We start from the raw sequence: 22,563 nt of genomic DNA, 5'->3' as shown, positions 1-22,563 counted from the left end.
CGCAGTCCCCAACGTGGGATCCTACAGAGAAATCTCTGTAGGATCCTTCCCCTTTCCCTCGTAGCCGTAAGGAGAGAGGGAATGGGGGAGGAATTGGATACTCGCTCGCCTTCCCAGTGGAACTAGCAGTTGGAGAAGAGTAGGAGCAGCCATCGCCTTGCGGCGATGGCCTCTCAGAGTCTGGGAAAACGTATCGTCAGGAGAAAACGTTTTCCCCCGAGGAGGGTTACGAACTCTCACTGTAGGTAAGGGTCTGCCGCCACTGTGAACGTGTCTGGTGGGGCTGATCGACACCTGACAGGAGAGAGCCGATACCGTCCTCCGACTCATTCCAGTCCTCGTCGAGGTCGAAACCTCTCAGGAGGACCGAAGGAGTATTTAAATACGGTGTCCGAAGACACGTAGAAACGCCGCTGTCGCAGTAGAGGAGGTGGAAGTAGCTTGATCGACCGGCCAGAACTGAGAGAGCCTTCTTGTCCGGAGACGAGAGACTCTGGTTCAAGACAGAATCGGCAAGCTGCGATCGCGGCATACCCACCGTCGGTTTGGGTTCCCTCTCGGGCCCCAAAACGACTCGAGCAGAGACCTGGGCTCTGCTGGTGGGAGCGGCGATCCTTCCCCCCGGTCGTTGTGCTGACGAATCAGTGCAATAACCTGGGTAAAGTTACTCTGAATCTCGGAAGTTACAGCGTCTTGAGGAGTAGGACCGTCCAGTCCCTCCAACAAGAGCAGCTCCCAGGACCCTCCTCCTTCAGAAGAAGGACCAGCAACAGATCCCTGACGGTTGCCTCCAATCACTTGCGCGTACGTCCTGGTTGGTCCTAAGACCAACCTGCACGTGCGGCGTCGTGACGGGATCGTGAGCGGCGCATCTCTCACGATCACTCCTATATACCTCGCTCTTCCTGGCGTATGCCGAGGAAGTTGAAGGTATCGGAGAGACAAGAACTGACGCTACCCCCTCTCCCCCTGACGGTCACCTCCAATCACTTGCGCGTACGTCCTGGTTGGTCCTAAGACCATACGTGGCACGTGCGGCGTCGTGACGGGATCGTGAGCGGCGCACCTCTCACGATCACTCCTAGCTACCTCGCTCTTCCCGGTGTAGCCCGAGGAAGTTGAGGGTAGTGGAGAGACAGGGACCTGACGCTCCCCCCCCGCTCGCTGGCAGGACCAGCGTACGTGGGGGGCTGCAGCCGATCACCAACCCGCGGTGGGGATCGATCTGCAGGCCTGGCCGTGCCGCTCACCTGTGGCGAGCGGCTCGACTGAGCACGTCGACCCCGGTCCCGTGCGTCAGACGAGCTGCTGCTGGTCACCGTATCCGCCCGGTCCCTGTGGGAGCGGCGGTCAGGTGACCTGCAGAGCTCGCTTTCGCCGTGAGAGCCCGGGTGAGCGTCCTCGCGGCACGTCAACCGCTGGTACCAGCCGAGGCTGGTACCGTCGGTCGAGGGGACCTGGGGGACCTCTTCCCAGCCTCAACCCGTGGCCGGTCAGAGACCGTCACGTCCACCCGAGGTACCGGCTGGTCGCTGCGAGAGCGGCCGCTGGCCTGGCGAGAGTCACCTGAGCGGCTCTCGACAGTCTTCTGCTCCGTGCCTCGGTCATGACGCTGAGCGAACTCAGGCGTCTTAACTTTGGCTGCACGGTCACCCGAAGGAGATCGTACACTCGGAACTTCTCGCGGACGAGAAACCGAGCCGGTACCTGGCTTAGCAGCAGAGCTGCCAAGACCAGGCGAGGGGTACAGCGGTAGCCAGCACACCCTTGGTCCCCGTCTTCTTCTTCTTCTCAGAAGGGGAGACGGGCCCCGTTCCCGAAGGAACAGGATGACCAGCAGAAGAACCCCCCCGTCACACCAGAATGTGACGAGCCCTTCGAAGTTCCCGAAGGAGTCTTCTTAGGGGGAATAACAAAACCCGGTTACCAGCTGGTCGCTGCGGAGAGCGGCCGCTGGCATGGCGAGAGTCACCTGAGCGGTTCTCGCCAAGCCTTCTGCTCCGTGCCGTGGTCTTGGCGCCGAGCGAACTCTGGCGCCGAAACTTTGGCTGCACGGTCTCCCGAGGGAGAGCGTACACTCGGGATCTCCGCGAACGAGAGACCGAGCCGGAACCTGGCGTAGCGGCATCGCCAGCTAGCACCAGGCGAGGAAGTACCAGAGCTAACCGATACTCCTCTGGTCCCCGTCTATCTCTTCCTTACGGAAGGGGAGACGGGCCCGCTCCCGAAGGAGCAGGAGGACCAGCAGAAGGACCCCCCGTCCCACCGAGGTGGGGAACGGGCCCTTAGAAGTTCCCGAAGGAGACTCTTAGGGGGGGAGGCAGCCTTCTTCTTCTTCGGCTTATGGGCCTTAGAAGCCGAAGGGGAAGAGGCAGCAACAGACGAAGACGAAGATGACAACCTTCCTCTTCTTCGTCAGCTCACGCAGGACAGTCGTCAGGTCCTACCATCCAGGGCCGGAGCTCAGGGCCTATTGCCGAAGCAACCACGGCCCGAGCTGCACCCTGTCCGGAAGGACCTGGGACTGGGGAAGACACACCATGGGCAGGACCAGCATGGACAGGCGCAGGAACCAGGAGCGACAGGAACAGCAACCAGCTCAGGAGCGGCGGAGGAACAGCGGCAGCGGTAAACACAGAAGGGACAGCCAAGCCAGTAGCGGGAACCACATCAGCGACAGGTACGGCAGGCCCAGCCATCGCCTCGTAGAATCATCGGCAGCCAGCCTGGTACTGGCGGCCGGTCCAGGAGGGCGAAGCTGCTGGAACAGCGGAAGTCTGGGGCAGGCAACACGAAGAAAACACGGCGGCGGCGGCATACCCTCCTCGGTACGGCGGCGACCGGCCCTAGAAGCGGCAGACGGCGTCACCGACACAGCATGGGGAGTGTAGACCAGCGGGGGGAAGAACAGCATAAGCGGCCGTGAAGGTTGTAGTGGAGACCACTCCAAGGTCACCGCCCCAGACCTCGCTAGACTCTGCAGCGGATCGTGGATGCTAGGCACGCCCTGCAGCCGCAGTGGTCCATACCTGTCCAAGGTCGTCTCCCACGGCTGTAGCACCTGCGGTAACACAGACAGATTAGTAAGAGGGGTCCCTCACGCACGGGGGGGGGGAGACATGCCCCACCCCGAACGGAAGGAAGACCCCCAAAAACAAAATACGAGGAAGCTGAGCGGTGGGGGGGCAGGAAAGAAGACGAAGAATCGGATACCAAGGGAGTCACGGGGAGAGCTTTCCGACGACTTCCTGGCAGACCTTCGCTTCCCCTACCCCCGCACAGCAGTGAAAAGTAATATGAAAATTAAACAGAATACTGCACTTGCGATTCACTTCATAGAACTTAAAGAGGGAAAAATCAATTCCCGGTAAGAGCGGAAACTTGATCCATAATAATATGATGCTATCATAAATATATATGAAAATGAACAATACTGCACTTGCTATTTTCACTTTCACAGCAATAAATCGTAAGGATTAATTCCCGGGTAAGAGCGGAAATTGATCCAAAATTAAATTTGATGCAATTAATAAATGAAAATGAAAAGAAAACTGCATTGCGAATCCACTTTCATTGCATTCTATTCATACAAAATAAGAGGCTCTTGCCGAGCGCAATCAAGCTCTCGGCAACGAACGCACAGGGCAAAAATATAATGAAAAGAGTACTTACATCTTTCAATTACACACTTTCGCCCAAAATACATGACTCGGCGCGAGTGTCGCCCGCCCTCGGCACCGAGACATAATTCAAGGGTTCAATTCATGAAAAGAGCGGAAATCGCCGTCTCTACGGCGATAGCTCCATGTTGATTCATAATTAAGTAATGAAAATGAAAACAGTGTACTTACAGTTTCATTTTCAAGTCAAACCAAACCATTAGTAGAAAACACAATATAAACAAAGCATACGACGATGAAGCGGGCAGAGAGCGATGACGAACACGTCCTTCACACCCGCGGCCGAAAGCAAAAGTGATTCTTCACCTCTCGGGCGCGCGCACGATCGGACAAGCAGTTAACTACCGTTCTCCCCTTGTTCGAAGCTTACGACCGTCCCAGCTGCCGCTAGTTACCTTCCTATTGTTAAAGGACCGAGGGTTTGTATTACGTATCGGAACAAATGTTACCTACGGTAAACAGCATTGAAATGTTGTAATATCTTTCTTATTGAAAGCTTCTTAGCAAAAGGCAGACAATATTTTATTTATGTTTGCTTAACTATCCCCTCAATCCGAGGCTAAAACCACGATTGTAGGGGAGAGACACGGTTATTCATTCCATCCCGCAGGAGAGAGACATGTTACTGACCACTCATGACCGACACCTACATGATACTGCGTTGGTGTCTAAGCGATAGCCGACTGGCCTTACTCTTCCAGAGTTGCCAGCTACTCCATTTAATAAAGGAATCTTATAAAATTATTATCGAACTTCAGGAAGTTCTTATAATGCATATCTAAGCGAAACAAGACTTCGATAAATCTAGAAGCTAAGTAGGTGTTGTCTTAACAATCCCTTTAAGCGTAGTCCTTCCTAGGAAATTCCTGGAAGGATACTGGTAATTGAGTTGCTCAGCAAAGAAGTAACTACGGTATGTGCTTATGATTTGCCGTATCGTATTCTCATACAGCAGATACTCTACTACCTTCTTTCCCTGCCGAGGCAGATAGAGAAAGGATATTCTGGCGCCTGGATCCTTGCACCTAGCGCCTGGAATGTTCCGCGCGCTTGGAATGTTCCGCACACTAGAAAGGAGACTCGCTCCTGGAACGTTCCGCTTGCGTGGAAGGTCCCGTGCGCCCTGACAGTTCCGAGCGCCTACTAGACCCCTTTTAGAAAGAGCCTCTTGCCCGGAAACGTTCAATGGAAGGATCGTTCTGATTGCCACTCTACTGTAAGGCTCCTTGCTCTACCCGTCTGTTTTTCTGGCGCAATTTGCGCCAGGCTGGCGCTTCGTCTCTTTGAAGGCGCCTTGCGCCAAGAAAAATTTTCTAGAACGCGGCTCGCGTTTGGTTGTAGGAACGCGGCTTGCGCTAGTCTGTTAGCTGGAACGCGCCTCGCTGCTGGCTATAGGAACGTAGCTCACGCTAGCTTGCTGGAACGCGGCTTCCTGGCAGCGGCTGGCTCTTGCTCAGTGTTCTCTTAGTTTTCAGAGAACGCGCTAGATCATCGCTCCAAACATACATTCTTCGTCTTTTCGGATGTAAGATGAAGAGACGCACTTTTTTAAGGATGCCTTATCAATGGCTATCCTTGGCAGTCTGGGACGCTCTACAGAACCTGCCGAGGGGACGCCTGACTTGTGGGGGTTCTCCCTAACCTTCCTGCGGCTGTCGACTTTCCTCCTCCACTGGGTCTGGGAGTTTGGAAGAGGTCTAGGCCTGGAAGCGCTACGGAGCCGATCAGACGCACCCTCCACTGCACTGGGAACACTATATTCACTTCTTACCTTTTTAGAGCTCGCCTTTTGAGCTCCATCCATTTATCTTCAAATTTGCACATATGAATTTGTAGATTCTGTGGAGTAAGAAGGTGATGAGGATGCAACAACTACTAGAATTGTCAATACTCTAACTGCTCGTTAGTACGAGAGCTCTTAAAGCTTCTAAAGGAAGCGTATCTAGTTATATGCTTTCTGACTTCCTAAAGTAGGAAGTTAGATCTTATATTTCCTTCATCAAGTTCTAACACTTATACACGTATTAGTGAAAAAAAAAAAAATCAATATTTCCTTTATTGCAAAATATAAGTGTCTACCGAAAAATTCGGTAGTTTCACGTAATATATTCTTCGAAATTTCGAAGCCAAATTCATTAAAAAGTTAATAAAAGCGTATGCCAAACCAAAGACCCAGTACTTCCCTGCAAAAGACAGCCCAGAAGGTCGATGGCGATGAAAAAACGAAAATCAAGTCAGGAGGTAGCAACAACGTATGTTGACACTACCGCGACAGAGAAAATCTGGTTCTAGAAAGGTAATCGTTCCTATTCCTGCCACCCAGCGGCAGGGGCGGTAGATCACCTGACCTACCTGCAGCGTGTGCTGCGAAATTCGAATTTCTGTCGGGGACGACGGAGTCTATAGCTAAGTATATATCTGCTGGGTAAGTTCCATGTACAAAATTAGCAAAACAGAGAGCTTAAATGACACAATCATCTCACACTAGTGCACACACACATGCATCATATTTGCTTTCAATTCTGATTTTCCCTTTAAAGGCCGAACATGAAATGAGGACTCTCCCATTTCCTCCATCCTGTGCACATGCAAATCTTCACAGTAACACACAAAGTTTAAGCCACTTTCAACTTTTATATGTGAATTATGGTTAGTGAACAAATGCAAGAAATAAATCACAAACATCTGCCTAAGATTTCATTTACATAATAAATGAATGCATACAAGTGGGCCCACTTATCTATACATTTCATGAGGTCTCTGGGGTTGACAAGCACTTCCGTCGAACACCTAACAATAACAAAAATAATCTTGGAATTTTGTACATCAATTCTTCAAACAAATCCCTGCATAGTCCATGAAAATTTCATTTATTATTAGTGAAAATATGTATTACCTTTTTGGTCACACAAATTATAGCTACGAAACAACTGTCTTCATTTTCCTTCATGAAATACATGTATAATATGACAATTTGTCGAAAATTGCATTTTTCCTAACTATACAAACCTGAGGTCCTTTAACAATAGGAAGGTAACTAGCGGCAGCTGGGACGGTCGTAAGCTTCGAACAAGGGGAGAACGGTAGTTAACTGCTTGTCCGATCGTGCGTGCGCCCGCGCGCCCGAGAGGTGAAGAATCACTTTTGCTTTAGGCCCATGCAAAAAGTTGCAGAGTGAGGGGTGGCATGAGGTGGGACTATATGTAAAGGACCTCAGGTTTGTATAGTTAGGAAAAATGCAATTTTCGACAAATTGTCATTTGTTCCGATACGTAATACAAACCCTCGGTCCTTTAACAATAGGAAGACTCACTTCTTGGTGGGAGGAATCTGAGTCTTTTTGGTGAACAGACTGGTGTTCGTCCAACCCTGGAGTGCCTCCCTGGTCGTAAGAGCAAGGGAGGGATCCAAACCTCTGTCCGATTGATCGGGGTGTGCACCGCAGGATCAATGGTCAGACCTCTGGGCCAAGTACTAAGAGAGAGGCAAGCGTATCTCTTCGTACCAGCAAGCAAGAACTTGTTCCTGTTTGCAAGAGACAATCATAAAATGATGGGTTGTCTCAAATTGGCATCCACTTCCTCCCCCTTGTTGGAGGAAGTGGTGGATATTTACTCCTATCCCTACTGAAAGGGATAGGATGGTGCTCTATTGAGTAGCTCACCTGCATCTCGTCCTTACCCAGCAGGGTGACGACCGTGTCCCTCTACCCAGAGGTAGAGGGAAGAAAAAGATGGGAAGAGGAGCCAGTCACACTCTCATTCCTCATCCATTCTTACGGTCACACCAGGACTCGATGCTGTTCAGCCTGCGAGGGTCCTGGGTTAACTACACAACGTGTTGAGCAACCACCACGGTTCCCAAGGAAAAAGATCCAAGGAACTGTGGGCAATATCCTGAAGGTAGAAGGAGGTGCATGCAGTCCGGTTGGACCAGGCGCCTGCCTTCATTACCTGCGCCACGGAGAAGTTCTTGCGGAACGCGAGAGAATGATGAAGAGGCGTCCACACTCATCCTGGGTGTCGAGTTTCTTCAGACAGCTCCGTCGCGCCTTCACAGGACAAAGCAGCATAGCCTTCGTATCGGAGGCGGTGAAGTCCATTAGGGAGGGTATTGTGAAGGACTCGAACCAATCGTCAGTTACCGAAGGGTTCGAGTCTTCGCTACGAAGATCGGTACGAAATCGAGCGTCACAAATCCCCATCCCTTTGTGCTTGACTTCTCAAGAGAAGTCATGCAGTTACCTAAGACGAAAAGAAGGGAATAGTCGTATGACCTATCCCTCTTCTCGACTTTGGTTATGTACAGTACTCATACTGACAAGCTATTAAGACGAAGTAATGATTGCTCTGGAACAACCGAACTAAGCCACAGCATAGTTCGTAACTGACTCGGGCGCTCTGACAGCTGCCGACTGACTGGTTCGGAATCAGTAGAGGCAAGTTGTCCAAGCATCCGGGTAAGTCACGTGACCTTCGCCCTTTAAAGAGTTATGCTGAGAGACCAAACAAATAAAATATTTGTTAGTTCACCGATTGCCGGACGGCGCGGCGATGATTCTCTTAATGCATAAGCTCAAAAGGCGAAAGTCAATTGCCTTCAAAAGACCGAGGTCCCTGATGGCAAGAAAATCTCATAGACGTTGAATCTCAGCTTAAGGAGAAACAACACTATGTGACGTTGAAGACGAAGGTAGGCAATGAATGCAACCTACGTCTTCCAGCTGAATCGAGAGAAGGAATCTCAAGATTCTAAACCTGTGCTTACAAATGACTGAAAACGCTAACCGCCATTTCATTGCTGTCTGTTGTGCAATGAAAGCGGGGCGTTCTTCAGTAATGAAACACAGGGGAGAAGCCGCTTGAAGAAACTGCTTCTCATGGTGAACGTTTGGAAGTAGAGCTGGCAGGTGTGGGAGTAGGCGATGTCTTTCAATACATCTGCTAATCCGGGGTGAACAATGAACAATTGCACACCTCCGAATACAGGATATTTTGAGGACAAACTCAGATTCCGCAAAAATCATTCGCATTATCGAGATACGATGCAGCAAGAGACTATTACAGAATTCTGTTACCGTGCGGTAAACAGAAAGATGAGAGTCGAATAGATATCTCTGTTTAAAATTCTCGCAATACCGAAGACGATGAATACTAGCGTCACAGCAGTAGATGGTCATTCATGTATGCGAGAATCCCCGTTAATCAGAGACTTAAGTCCGTGATTGTTGGGCAGAGATACGGTTGGTATTCAATCAAAGCAGGTGAGAAAGACATAACCAACCGTCCATCTCAAAGCGGCAGCTGGTACTGAAATGCCTCGGGCAATTCAATACGCAGTAGCTGTCGCTGACTCGTCATCCTGAGTTGCCAAGTAATCCTTTCCACGAAGGAATGCGTTCGGCTAGAACTACCGAGCATAAAAAGATATGCTCGAGCAATTATATTTATGCGAAACGAATTTCGGTAAATATAAAAGCTTAAATGGTGTTGTTGTGACAACACCATAAGTATATAAAATTGAAACTGGAAACTCCTGGGAGGTTGCAGGCAACCCGAGTTGCAGTTCAATTAGAATACTTTTCGTCTAAGTCGCAATCCGTAGAATAACCAGGATATGCGCCTACCCCTCGGACCATTCAACTGCTTAGCAGAATCATGTCGCGAGGTTAATATACGTAGTATATTTGTAGGATTCTGAACAACGATCTCCATCCTAAATTCTTTCCTTCAAGAAAACAAAATAAGGATTGGAGATCGACCACCTTCGGTCTCTATCAAGAGAGTGAAGAAGTCTTCCTCGAAGGAAAGCTTCAATGGTGAACAGAATACTAAGACGATAGTTCAAGCCAAACTGGATATTCCCGTCCGTTCTTCTCTATTCCAGGTTGGTCGCCTATTGTGAGATAGTCTTCTTTCAGCAGCAGTCTTCTTCCTAATGCTAGAAATTCCAGGAATTCGAGCATAGGCGAGGTTCCCGATTATCGTGTAACATATCGGGGATTCTCGTCTCGCTCACTTTGGACCGTGGTCTCGCCTAAGTGTTTGGAGATCGTAAGAAACTCTAACACTCTGAATGCGCTAGAAATTCCGTAGAAATCTAAGCAGTCTGCGAAACCCCCACCGAATTCGTCAAACGATATCGGCTGGTGGTCCTCTCGATTCCCGTAGAAATCGAGAATGGGGCAGGATCCCTCCTCAACGACCGGGGCTTACGTCAGGTAGGACCCGAAGGTCCCCCCGGTAGCGCAGTCCCCAGCGTGGAATCCTACAGAGAAATCTCTGTAGGATCCCTCCCCTTTCCCTCGTAGCCGTAAGGAGAGAGGGAATGGGGGAGGAATTGGATACTCGCTCGCCTTCCCAGTGGAACTAGCAGTTGGAGAAGAAAAGGAGCAGCCATCGCCTTGCGGTGATGGCCTCTCAGAGTCTGGGAAAACGTATCGTCAGGAGAAAACGTTTTCCCGCGGAGGGTTACGAACTCTCACTGTAGGTAAGGGTCTGCCGCCACTGTGAACGTCGTCTGGGTGGGGCTGATCGACACCTGACAGGAGAGAGCCGATACCGTCCTCCGACTCATTCCAGTCCTCGTCGAGGTCGAAACCTCTCAGGAGGACCCGAAGGAGTATTTAAATACGGTGTCCGAAGACACGTAGAAACGCCGCTGTCGCAGTAGAGGAGGTGGAAGTAGCTTGATCGACCGGCCAGAACTGAGAGAGCCTTCTTGTCCGGAGACGAGAGACTCTGGTTCAAGACAGAATCGGCAAACCCACCGTCGGTTTGGGTTCCCTCTCGGGCCCCAAAACGACTCGAGCAGAGACATGGGCTCTGCTGGTGGGAGCGGCGATCCTTCCCCCAGGTCGTTGTGCTGACGAATCAGTGCAATAACCTGGGCAAAGTTACTCTGAATCTCGGAAGTTACAGCGTCTTGAGGAGTAGGACCATCCAGTCCCTCCAACAAGAGCAGCTCCCAAGACCCTCCTCCTTCAGAAGAAGGACCAGCAACAGATCCCTGACTGTTGCCTCCAATCACTTGCGCGTACGTCCTGGCTGGTCCTAAGACCATACCTGGCACGTGCGGCGTCGTGACGGGATCGTGAGCGGCGCATCTCTCACGATCACTCCTATATACCTCGCTCTTCCTGGCGTATGCCGAGGAAGTTGAAGGTATCGGAGAGACAGAATAGACGCTACCCCCTCCCCCCCCCTGACGGTCGCCTCCAATCACTTGCGCGTACGTCCTGGTTGGTCCTAAGACCATACGTGGCACGTGCGGCGTCGTGACGGATCGTGAGCGGCGCACCTCTCACGATCACTCCTAGCTACCTCGCTCTTCCCGGTGTAGCCCGAGGAAGTTGAAGGTAGTGGAGAGACAGACCTGACGCTCCCCCCCCCCCCCCACCCCCCGCTCGCTGGCAGGACCAGCGTACGTGGGGGGCTGCAGCCGATCACCAACCCGCGGTGGGGATCGATCTGCAGGCCTGGCCGTGCCGCTCACCTGTGGCGAGCGGCTCGACTGAGCACGTCGACCCCGGTCCCGTGCGTCAGACGAGCTGCTGCTGGTCATCGTATCCGCCCGGTCCCTGTGGGAGCGGCGGTCAGGTGACCTGCAGAGCTCACTTTCGCGGTGAGACCGGTGAGCGTCCTCGCGGCACGTCAAACTGCTGGTACCAGCCGAGGCTGGTACCGTCGGTCGAGGGGACCTGGGGGACCTCTTCCCAGCCTCAACCCGTGGCCGGTCAGAGACCGTCACATCCACCCGAGGTACCGGCTGGTCGCTGCGAGAGCGGCCGCTGGCCTGGCGAGAGTCACCTGAGCGGCTCTCGACAGTCTTCTGCTCCGTGCCTCGGTCATGACGCTGAGCGAACTCAGGCGTCTTAACTTGGCTGCACGGTCACCCGAAGGAGATCCGTACACTCGGAACTTCTCGGCGGACGAGAAACCGAGCCGCCGGTACCTGGGCTTAGCAGCAGAGCTGCCAAGACCAGGCGAGGGTGTACCAGCGGTAGCCAGCATACCCTTGGTCCCCGTCTTCTTCTTCTTCTCAGAAGGGGAGACGGGCCCCGTTCCCGAAGGAACAGGAGGACCAGCAGAAGAACCCCCCCGTCACACCGGAGTGTGACGAGCCCTTCGAAGTTCCCGAAGGAGTCTTCTTAGGGGGAAAACCCGGTTACCATCTGGTCGCTGCGAGAGCGGCCGCTGGCCTGGCGAGAGTCACCTGAGCGGTTCTCGCCAGCCTTCTGCTCCGTGCCGTGGTCTTGGCGCCGAGCGAACTCTGGCGCCGAAACTTTGGCTGCACGGTCTCCCGAGGGAGAGCGTACACTCGGGATCTCCCGCGAACGGACCGAGGACCGAGCCGGAACCTGGCGTAGCGGCATCGCCGCTAACACCAGGCGAGGAAGTACCAGAGCTAACCGATACTCCTCTGGTCCCCGTCTATCTCTTCCTTACGGAAGGGGAGACGGGCCTTGCTCCCGAAGGAGCAGGAGGACCAGCAGAAGGACCCCCCGTCCCACCGAGGTGGGACGGGCCCTTAGAAGTTCCCGAAGGAGACTTCTTAGGGGGGAGAGGCAGCCTTCTTCTTCTTCGGCTTATGGGCCCTTTTTATGAAAGTCCGAAGGGGAAGAGGTCAGCAGCAGACGAAGACGAAGATGACACCTTCCTCTTCTTCGTCAGCTCACGCAGGACAGTCGTCAGGTCCTCCATCCAGGCCGGAGTCGGGCCTATTGCCGAAGCAACACGGCCCGACTGCACCTGTCCGGAAGGACCTGGGACTGGGGAAGACACACCATGGGCAGGACCAGCATGGACAGGCGCAGGAACCAGGAGCGACAGGAACAGCAACCAGCTCAGCGGCAGCGGTAAACACAGAAGGGACAGCCAAGCCAGTAGCGGGAACCACATCAGCGACAGGTACGGCAGGCCCAGCCATCGCCTCGTAGAATCATCGGCAGCCAGCGGGAACCTGGTACTGGCGGCCGGTCTAGGGGCGAGCTGCTGGAACAGCGGAAGTCTGGGGCAGGCAACACGAAGAAAACACAGGCGGCGGCGGCATACCCCTCCTCGGTACGGCGGCGACCGGCCCTAGAAGCGGCAGACGGCGTCACCGACACAGCATGGGGAGTGTAGACCAGCGGGGGAAGCAGCATAAGCGGCCGTGAAGGTTGTAGTGGAGACCACTCCAAGGTCACCGCCCCAGACCTCGCTAGACGCTGCAGCAGATCGTGGATGCTAGGCACGCCCTGCAGCCGCAGTGGTCCATACCTGTCCAAGGTCGTCTCCCACGGATGTAGCACCTGCGGTAGCACAGACAGATTAGTAAGAGGGGTTCCCTCACGCACGGGGGGGGGGGAGACATGCCCCACCCCGAACGCAAGGAAGACCCCAAATACAAAATACAACGAAGAAGCTGAGCGGGGGGCAGGAAGGAAGACGAAGAATCGGATACCAAGGGAGTCGCGGGAGAGCTTTCCGACGACTTCCTGGCAGACCTTCGCTTCCCCTACCCCCGCACAGCAGTGAAAAGTAATATGAAAATGAAACAGAATACTGCCCTTGCGATTCACTTCATAGAACTTAAAGGGGAAAAGATCAAATCCCGGGTAAGAACGGAAACTTGATCCAAATAATATGATGCTATCATAAAATATATATGAAAATGAAACAGAATACTGCACTTGCGATTTCACTTTCACAGAAAATAATCGTAAGGATCAATTCCCGGGTAAGAGCGAAATTGATCCAAATTAAATTATGCAAATAAATAAATGAAAATTAAAAGAATACTGCATTGCGAATCCACTTTCATTGCATTTTATCATACAAAATAAAAGGTTCGTGCCGAGCGCAATCACGCTCTCGGTAACGAACGCACAGGGCAAAAATATAATGAAAAAAGTACTTACATTTTTCAATTACACACTTTCGCCCAAATACATGACTCGGCGCGAGCGTCGGCACCGAGACATAATTCAAGGGTTCAATTCATGAAAAGAGAGGAAATCGCCGCATCTACGGCGATAGCTCCATGTTGGTTCATAATTAAGTAATGAAAATGAAAACAGTGTACTTACAGTTTCATTTTCAAGTCAAACAAACCATTAGTAGAAAACACAATATAAACAAAGCATACGACGATGAAGCGGGCAGAGAGCGATGACGAACACGTCCTTCACACCCACGGCCGAAAGCAAAAGTGATTCTTCACCTCTCGGGCGCGCGGGCGCGCGCACGATCGGACAAGCAGTTAACTACCGTTCTCCCCTTGTTCGAAGCTTACGACCGTCCCAGCTGCCGCTAGTTACCTTCCTATTGTTAAAGGACCGAGGGTTTGTATTACGTATCGGAACAAACACAAATTAAGAATATTTAGAAATTACGGCCAAAATTAACTGAAATATGTTTCCTATCTCTAAATATTTTTACCTTTCATCTGGATATTACTGTACATTATGTTCATAAAGTACACTAACAATTAATAGTTCAAAATGACTTACTTATTCCAAGCCGATCAGATGGACCATACACAATGGCAGGTCTTACTATGATCCAGTTGAGACCAGGCATATCCATGATTTTTTTCTCGACATCCCGTTTACAAGTTGCTGTGACAGACCAGGGATGGCAATCGTCAGATTCCTTGTGAGCAGTCTGAGAAAAGTTAAGAATCAATATCCTCTGTTAAATATTATAGGATGAAAATCATCTTATCCAACCAAGCATTCCAAGAGATTCATGTATTCAACCATCTGTCATCGAAACAAGCCTTTCCAGGGGATTTACATATTTATTCATGTAATACAGAAGAAATAATAGTTTCATTTCTATAATTCACTAGTATACCTGTCTGTCACTACTACTTAACATCCATTTACAAGCTTATTTATAACTATTTTTTTTTTTTTTACATTTTTTTGTGTATATACGGACCCATTACTGACATTCTAGTTTTCTTCAGTATGTATGATAATTTTGTTCATAATGAATCTTTATATCATTACACAAAATATGTCTCAACAAAGTGTTCATCATAAAGTAGCTGTGGAACCTTAAGTCATTTATTAATCATATTCATGAGTATTACATTTTTTATGCTTAAGAAGTTTATTCTAGTTCACCCAACCATGAATGAACTAAGTTGGGTTGAACAAGGCATTTGAAAAAATGTACACACCTTCTAATAAGGATTTGTAAGTTATATGAATCACATCTCAATTTGTGCAAGTTACAACCTTACCATAAATTAACAAAATACAATAAAATACATTCTCACAAACCTATCATAATTTCAAACGTCTACATGATAGCATATAGAAGTTTATTACTTTACAGTTAAATTTCTCAATTATCATGTTAACTCATATAAAAACCTGCTTTCAAATTAGGGAAGACACTCTACAACAAAATCAACATTAAAGTAAGTTTGGCAATGGATTACATAAACCAAAGTGAAGAAGAGAGGAGCTGACAGAAATAAGCTTCACAGAGCGAGGGACAAGTTCTTATCAGAGGCACATCCTGTCAATCTCTTATTTTATTCTCTTAGCCCTGAGGCTTACCAATCTATAGTAACCCCACAGTAATACTGGCTACATAATGACAGTTACATGTTACTCTTTAGAGTGAGCACGTAATTGCAGTAACGTACGTTTGCCCCCCCCCCCCCCAACAAAAAGTTATTCTAACCAAACTCAACTATAATTAGGTACTAATGTGAATGGTTTTCCGGCTTAAAACTATTTACAAAAGAATATAATGGAAAAAGAAATGTTCCATCACTTACTTTTTCATCAGAACCCATATTGCCAGCTGATATTTCTACATAGATCTTTATCTTTCTGTCGGCTGCTTCTATCGCACAATTAGTGGAGAGTCTGACTATTCCTTCTTGATAAACTGCTTCTACCTGGAAAAATGTTGGGTTGGTGAAAACAAAACCGGTTACAAAGACACTATAGCAAATATTTTCACAGTGCCTATCATAGCTCTTATAAAATAACTGACATGGCAGTCAACTTCAATCCTTATATCTTATCATTTTGATTTAAAAATAACAACTAACGGGCCCTCCCAATGGGGGAGTTAAAGAGTGATTAACCCCCAAAACAAATGAACTACATATCTTGGGAGAAGGATAATCTCACTGTCATCTTGCAATCATAAGACAGTTTCTGTATAGCTTGTCAACAGTGAACATAATGACACCTATAATTCAGACAAACTAAAAACGTACCTGGCCTGTCTTTGTTTCACCAGCTGCATTTATTACCCAATCCCATGTCTCCTCACCAAATGCTGTCTTGCATGATGCTAAAAAAAAACAAAAGGAAACAAAATTAGAGAATCTGTTGAAATGTAATGTAGTCTGTCAAAATACCAAATTTGTAACTAATTTGTATTTTTCATAACTAACAAACCTTCAGTCTTAACATTAGGATTTACTACAGTACTAAATGAAAAAGCATGGTGCAATATTTTGAATGTAAAATTTTTACTTTACTAGAATAGATATAAAAATATTTTTGCTCTACAAATACAGTGTAATCCATTAGTATTTTAATAAGCCTTTATACTCATATTACTCAACTTCTTATTGGCAACATAAACTGTACAATATTGCCTTCTGTAAATTACCATTAATATACAGGCAGTACAAATTATACCTAACTTCAATAAATAACACAATTACTAAGCTAAGTCTAAAATACCAAAATTCTATGTAATCAAACTATGACCATGTTAAAGACCTACTCAAACCCTAAAGAATATCAATCACTTCATAAATGACCTTGTAAACACATCACTGAATACCAATTACCTGATCAATTTGTTAACTTGTAGATTAGCTTAAAGCAACCACAACCACATCATCATCTTTGACCAATCTCAACAGACTTACAAGCAAGCTATGGGCATTCCATATTCAAATAAATACAGACTCTCCTCAGTACCTTCTTTCATATTCTCTTTCTTCCATCTTACTTTTCACCCTCTCCTAACAACTGTTTCATAGTGCAACTGCTTTGAGGTTTTCCGACTGACTTTCACTTTCAGTGCTGAAGGACCTCATGGTTCGCAGTGCTTGACATCGGGCCTAAATCTCATTCATACTCCACAAATATAGAATCTACGAGTCACTTTAAGTAAAGGAGACCAAAACCAGTTCCTTGCTAAACAAGAGCTGAATTTATTACTTACCAGGATTAATAAGATTAGCACTTCTGAACACAACTTTTTCATCGAAAATTTGTCGGTGATTTTCATTCAGCCAGGCAATCTGAGGGGGTACTTTATCCACTACACAAATCGTAGAGGCCAGGTCCTTTGCTACCAACTCCCCAACAATGTGTCGACCTATGAATCCACATCCTGGGAACAATGGAGAGAACTGGTATTTTTAGTACTTGATCACTACAGGACAATCTGTATGAGAAAAGTGCATAACTAACGGCCTGCATTTATAAGAGCATAAATATATAAAAAAAAATTCTGGGCATTATAATTACTTCAAAGCTTTTCTCATCTAAACAATAATCATAGACTACCTTTTAAATGAAAACCAGAAAAAAATCCAAAATTACCAGCAGACAAATCAGAATTATAATTACTAAATCAATACAGGACCCTGTAACTTTTGAAGTTGTCACTTTCAAAATAGTATTCTACATGATGTCCAATGTTACTATTACTGGACATCATTTAGAATACTGTATTATTTTGTATAAAAAAAGACCACTCTTAGAATACTGTATTATTTTTTATAAAAGAAAAAAGACCACTCTAAAGTTACAATGTTATATGCAACATCAAATACATGAAGTGATACCATTCCACTGCAAGACAAGCTTCTTCCAAACTCTACTGAATTAGGAACATCATCTGCTTCTAAATATGGTAATGTGTCAGTACCAGCTCATGATATATGCTGGTGGTGGATCCACCTCCATCCAACACCACCACCATCAGGCCATATATCCAAGGTCGATGATTCACTCCATTGATTTTGCACCAACATGCAATACTATGTGGTTAGAATACAATATTTTATCAATAAAATCATTCTCAAATGTTGTTAATCTAGACACCATTCACTGGGTACACGTATATACCATTTACCTTTATATAATGCAGAAAACATACTTCTGATGAAATCAACAGCAGCAGTGATAATAATTAATAATTAAATTAATGAACTGTATCCACAAAACATATAATCTTTTGTATATTTGTATAGAACAGTGCTCTTAACACCAGTTTCCCTTCTTTAAATGACTGGCAGCCAATGCAACATGCTCCCCCCAAAAATGATTGCATTCACACAAACATGAAACTAATTATATCAAAAGTTTCTGGTACCCTTCCTATCCACGTACAAAGGAAAAAAGTCAAGATCCTACATTCAATTCAGCATCATTATTCATTTTATACAGCAACTTTACTTAGAAAGGCTACTCATGGGTGACTTAATCTTTCCTTGTATACCAAGCTGCCCAAGTTCAACTGTTTTGCCCTCTGTTACAATCAACAGGAATCAAGATAAGTTATGCTGAAAATGAATACAGGTATGTAATTCAAAGAGTACTTACTCTTACCAAACAATTAAGATTTTTATTCATGATCTTGGTATCCGAAGAGGATAACCATTATTGAGAATAATGTGCATAAGGAACATAGGTAAGTGTAAACCTCAAGCTATTTTTTTTTTTTTACTAACTAAACATCTGATTCTAGAGACACATACAGACTGCCATGGCAAATTCTAGAGAAAAATTAACACAATAATATTTTGGTATACGTACAGCAGTACATTAAATCCAAGAGTGGAAATTCATCATCACTGTCATAAAGCTATCATGAGAATTGAAATCCAGTTGTTACAAGGGGCTGAGGTATTTATTATTAATCTATTTTAGCCATTACTCCGTGCACTTATTATTTCTCTATACGTACCCCATCTACCATCCATGATATAATTCTATCATTTCCGTTTCGCATGATTATGTTACTTTTGAATTCTGCACCGTATTTCTAATGTAAAAAACATAAAAAAAAAATAGTTGCAACTTTAGCAAAATAAAAAAACTTCCAATCTTTAAATTTATTTTAGAAACATACTTTCGGAAGAATGGCAATCTGCAAGCCTGTTTATGTAGTCTAAATTTTTTTTTTAAATGAAACTCACATAGGTAATTACTGTAAAAATGTTAGGGTACAGCATAAATTAAATAAAAGCAACCACCCATTACCAGTGGCATTATTCCATGCATCACTAAAATTCTGACATTACCAGCATGGTCTTAAAATATACCATTATCAAAAACTTAATGTACCCACATTATTAACGCCTAAGGCCACAAATGACGACACATCACTTATACATTTACCCTTTTCAATATTGTTCAATCAAACAATTTCAATGATAAACAATAACACTGTGCAGAGATTTTCCTCAGAAATACTAACCTTGTCAAAGGACCTTCAGTAATGTCATACTTGGCTACAACAATACTACCCATAACAACTTATCAATGGCAACTATCATGACTAAATCCATTAAAATCACATGATCACAAATTTTAGAATCAATTCTTTTGACAAAATTACTTGATCATCTATATTAGTTTGAATTGACATAATCGCTAGCCTAACGCCAAAACCCATGGGCTGACACGTCCTGACGTAAATACACGTTTATTGGCTTCCATGAAATGAAGAGTTTCACTGGAACCAATGATGCAAAGAGCTTACATTAACCACGACTTGCATACTTCAGTGACCAAGAAGTGCCACTGATCTGAACACCAACAATGTACGATATTAATGAGTCAATTTCAATACGCCAAGACTATTCTCATTTCTTAAACTGGAAATATGTAATTTCAATACGGCAAGACTATTCTCATTTCTTAAACTGGAAATATGTAATTTCAATACGGCAAGACTATTCTCATTTCTTAAACTAGAAATATGTTGACCTTGCTAACTTAACCTAACCAAGCCAACGATATGACTTTGAGCATAGAGTTAAAATTGCTAACTCTACAATGAGGGTAAAACTGAAGAGTACCACCACACCCCTCTGAAGTACCACTTCCAGTTCACATACAAAATGGGCACCATGTCAAACATAAAAACAAAACTCAAGCATTCTGGTCGCCAACCGGCAGGAGCCATGCATCAGCAGTCTTTGGTTTAACCAGCACAAGCCTCCAGGTTCATCTTCTGTCCAGCCAACCCTGGTTACGTCAGATGTAGGGTAAATAACCTGGCGGCGAAGTAGCAGCCACCTCTCTCAGAACGTGGCCACTTCCCGAAAAACCGCTTGAATTATATTCCGTTATTTCGTAATTTAGGAGGAAACACTTTCTTCGAGAGGAGCATAAAGGTCTCACTCAGTGTGCTGCCTGGATAGGCTACAACTCTTGAATGACGCTCACGGCAGCGAATTAAAGTACTTTTTCGGGAAGGTGGCAGCATTCCAGGATCGGTGGCCACTATGTCGCCGCTCCGTCATTTAGGCTACCCTGACGTCCTACGTTACACTAGGTTATTTAGTAGTATGTCTGTCTCAGTCAAATATCAATAAAGCTCCGGGATCAGAAGACCGTGCGTAGTAAAGTTCATAGCCTAGTAATCTGACAATATAATAAAAGATATGATTCTCGAGTAATTTCATGGTAGGCCTACACAATGATTTATTTTTTTATTTTTCAGCTTAGGCCGAATTTAGATAAAGTACCTATTATGGTAATATGATAATAGCCTACTATTCCTAGATCTAGGTTGGCCTATTAATGGAGAATAGCTTAATCCTTAGACCCTATACATAGTAGTAGTTGGTTTCGTAACGAATGCAAATCGACCCCCTTACTGTTTAAGTATGTACGATATCTAACGTCTAATTTCGGTATACATATGAACTAATTACCTCCTAATTACGGCAATTATAAGTTTCTTAATTAGCTAAAGACATTAACAGCAACACACTCGGCCATAGCAGCAGAAGATCGGGTTACATCGGAACCTCTAAATTAAGAAGAAAAATGGACCCGACGGCCGAATTAAATCGACAACGATTAACATAAGAGATCGCTAATCTTAACTATCAACGAACGTAATAATAAGTAATGAAGTCGTCACTGGTGCTTGCACAGACACGCACACAGACACAGACAAGAAGACACAGGCAGGGAGTCCTCCTCCTGTGGCCGAGCAGAGCAGAGCAGAGCAGAGCAAGCAAGCACGGCCTCGTCTCCTCCAGCACACCATTCACTTCAGGCCTTATTTACCTCCCAGCACCAGGACTTTGGGCTTTTCCTCCGCCATGGGTGAAGTCCTCGATTATCCCTCGGGAGCCTGATAGGGTCACGACGTCAAAAGACCGAGACGAAAGTCCCGACTTCAGCCTGGTCTCGGGGACTAGAAAAGTCAGGCTTGGCCAGTTTGACGGTGGAAGTGACGAAACTGGATGAAGGAGTGGGAGTTGCCTGAGGCCGAATTAAATCGCAGCTCTTTCCTCTCACATCAACCCAATTTCCCCCTATCTAACGTCTATTTGCATCCATTTCAATTCATATTACAATAACGTATAATCAAAACAAGCCAAAAACCCATATACTTGAAAGACAAACCCACATTCCCGCATTTCAGATCGGCAACGCGGTTGCTAAGTCATATTTATTCGGCAGCAGATTCTGGTGCCAGATTTGAAAAGATTGAAGGTCTTGTCATCATCATTTTCTACATTTCGTCCATTTAAAACCCAAAACCGAAATCGTTTTGCGTCTCTAAACTAATAAAGGGCAGGGCAGGGTTATTGATTTCGTCGCCCAATATAACGCATTTATAGAAAGCATGCGTTGATATCAACCAACCAGGTTATCTACATTTCATTGACTATCAACTTTAAGTCATATTTACTCCCGTATATTTATCGCTTTATATTCCACTTTAAATATACATATTCATTCATCTGTTATAAATATACAGTATTCGTAAGTGCAAGGAGTAAGCGAATGTCGTCATGTGTATATTACAAACATGAGAATCCCGTATGCCGGTATGTGTAATTCATGATGATATATATATATATATATATATATATATATATATATATATATATATATATATATATGTGTGTGTGTGTGTGTGTGTGTGTGTGTGTGTGTGTGTGTGTGTGTGTGTTTTAAGGGACTGAACATGTTCAGTGCATGTACGTAAAAAAAGAAAAAAAAAAACATATGTAAGTCTAAAATGTAGGTATACATGAATTTAAAATGCCCGTCCTACGGTCAAAAATATATATTTACACTATTCATCAGCAACCAATCGGCTACCGAGCTATGATGCATAACGAATTAATTCCGTAATACCATTAACCATAAGTCATTAACGAAAGATAGATAGTTATACTATAGATTGACAGTCACCCTTATTACATTATAGAATCTCGACGGCCGTTGTTCAACTTGTGTGTAATTAAGGCCACCAGCGGAACCGTTTGGTAACCTGTTCATCTGGAGTGGAAAAAGATTTTAAAGGTGACGAGCCTACGCGCCTTCCAGGGAGGGAAGTGAATACTGCACTGGACACGGAATAACGCACGAGTTCCGATGTGGGAGGCAAAGAAGAAGAAGAAAGAAGAGCAGGAGGCACATTGGGTGCGGAAAAGTGCCTAGGCCTATAACTGCGGGTTCTGGACACATTTCTCCATTCTTCAGACTAAAATACATAGTATACATTATTTCGGGAGGATGATGATGCTGTTTGTGGGTGTTTAGGTCTCTCTCTCTCTCTCTCTCTCTCTCTCTCTCTCTCTCTCTCTCTCTCTCTCTCTCTCTGAGTCGAGAGGTTCAGTTCGCTCTCCACAGCAGCCAGTAACAGTAACA

At 46.1% G+C, this 22,563-nt stretch overlaps 1 protein-coding gene across 2 annotated transcripts in view; it reads right to left on the bottom strand.

Annotated features, from left to right (window-relative positions):
- Window positions 1–22,563, bottom strand: part of LOC135209134 (uncharacterized) — a 594,318-nt gene that overhangs the window by 26,444 nt on the left and 545,311 nt on the right. The window contains exons 1-5 of one of the 2 annotated variants that reach the window (XM_064241785.1): window positions 20,965–21,147; window positions 16,874–17,044; window positions 15,909–15,985; window positions 15,459–15,581; window positions 14,173–14,326 (exon numbers count right to left, since the gene is read on the bottom strand). In XM_064241785.1, the coding sequence (XP_064097855.1) occupies window positions 14,173–14,326; window positions 15,459–15,581; window positions 15,909–15,985; window positions 16,874–17,044; window positions 20,965–21,001 (562 nt within the window). In that variant the 5' untranslated portion in view covers window positions 21,002–21,147. Of the gene's footprint in view, window positions 1–14,172; window positions 14,327–15,458; window positions 15,582–15,908; window positions 15,986–16,873; window positions 17,045–20,964; window positions 21,148–22,563 lie in introns of those variants that run through there. The other variant, XM_064241784.1, reaches the window with a different exon arrangement.

Source organism: Macrobrachium nipponense, chromosome 37 (genome assembly GCF_015104395.2).
Source record: "Macrobrachium nipponense isolate FS-2020 chromosome 37, ASM1510439v2, whole genome shotgun sequence".
NCBI classification, from domain to species: domain Eukaryota; kingdom Metazoa; phylum Arthropoda; class Malacostraca; order Decapoda; family Palaemonidae; genus Macrobrachium; species Macrobrachium nipponense.
Note: the sequence above shows the minus strand (reverse complement) of the source record. Positions and strands in the feature narration are given on the sequence as shown.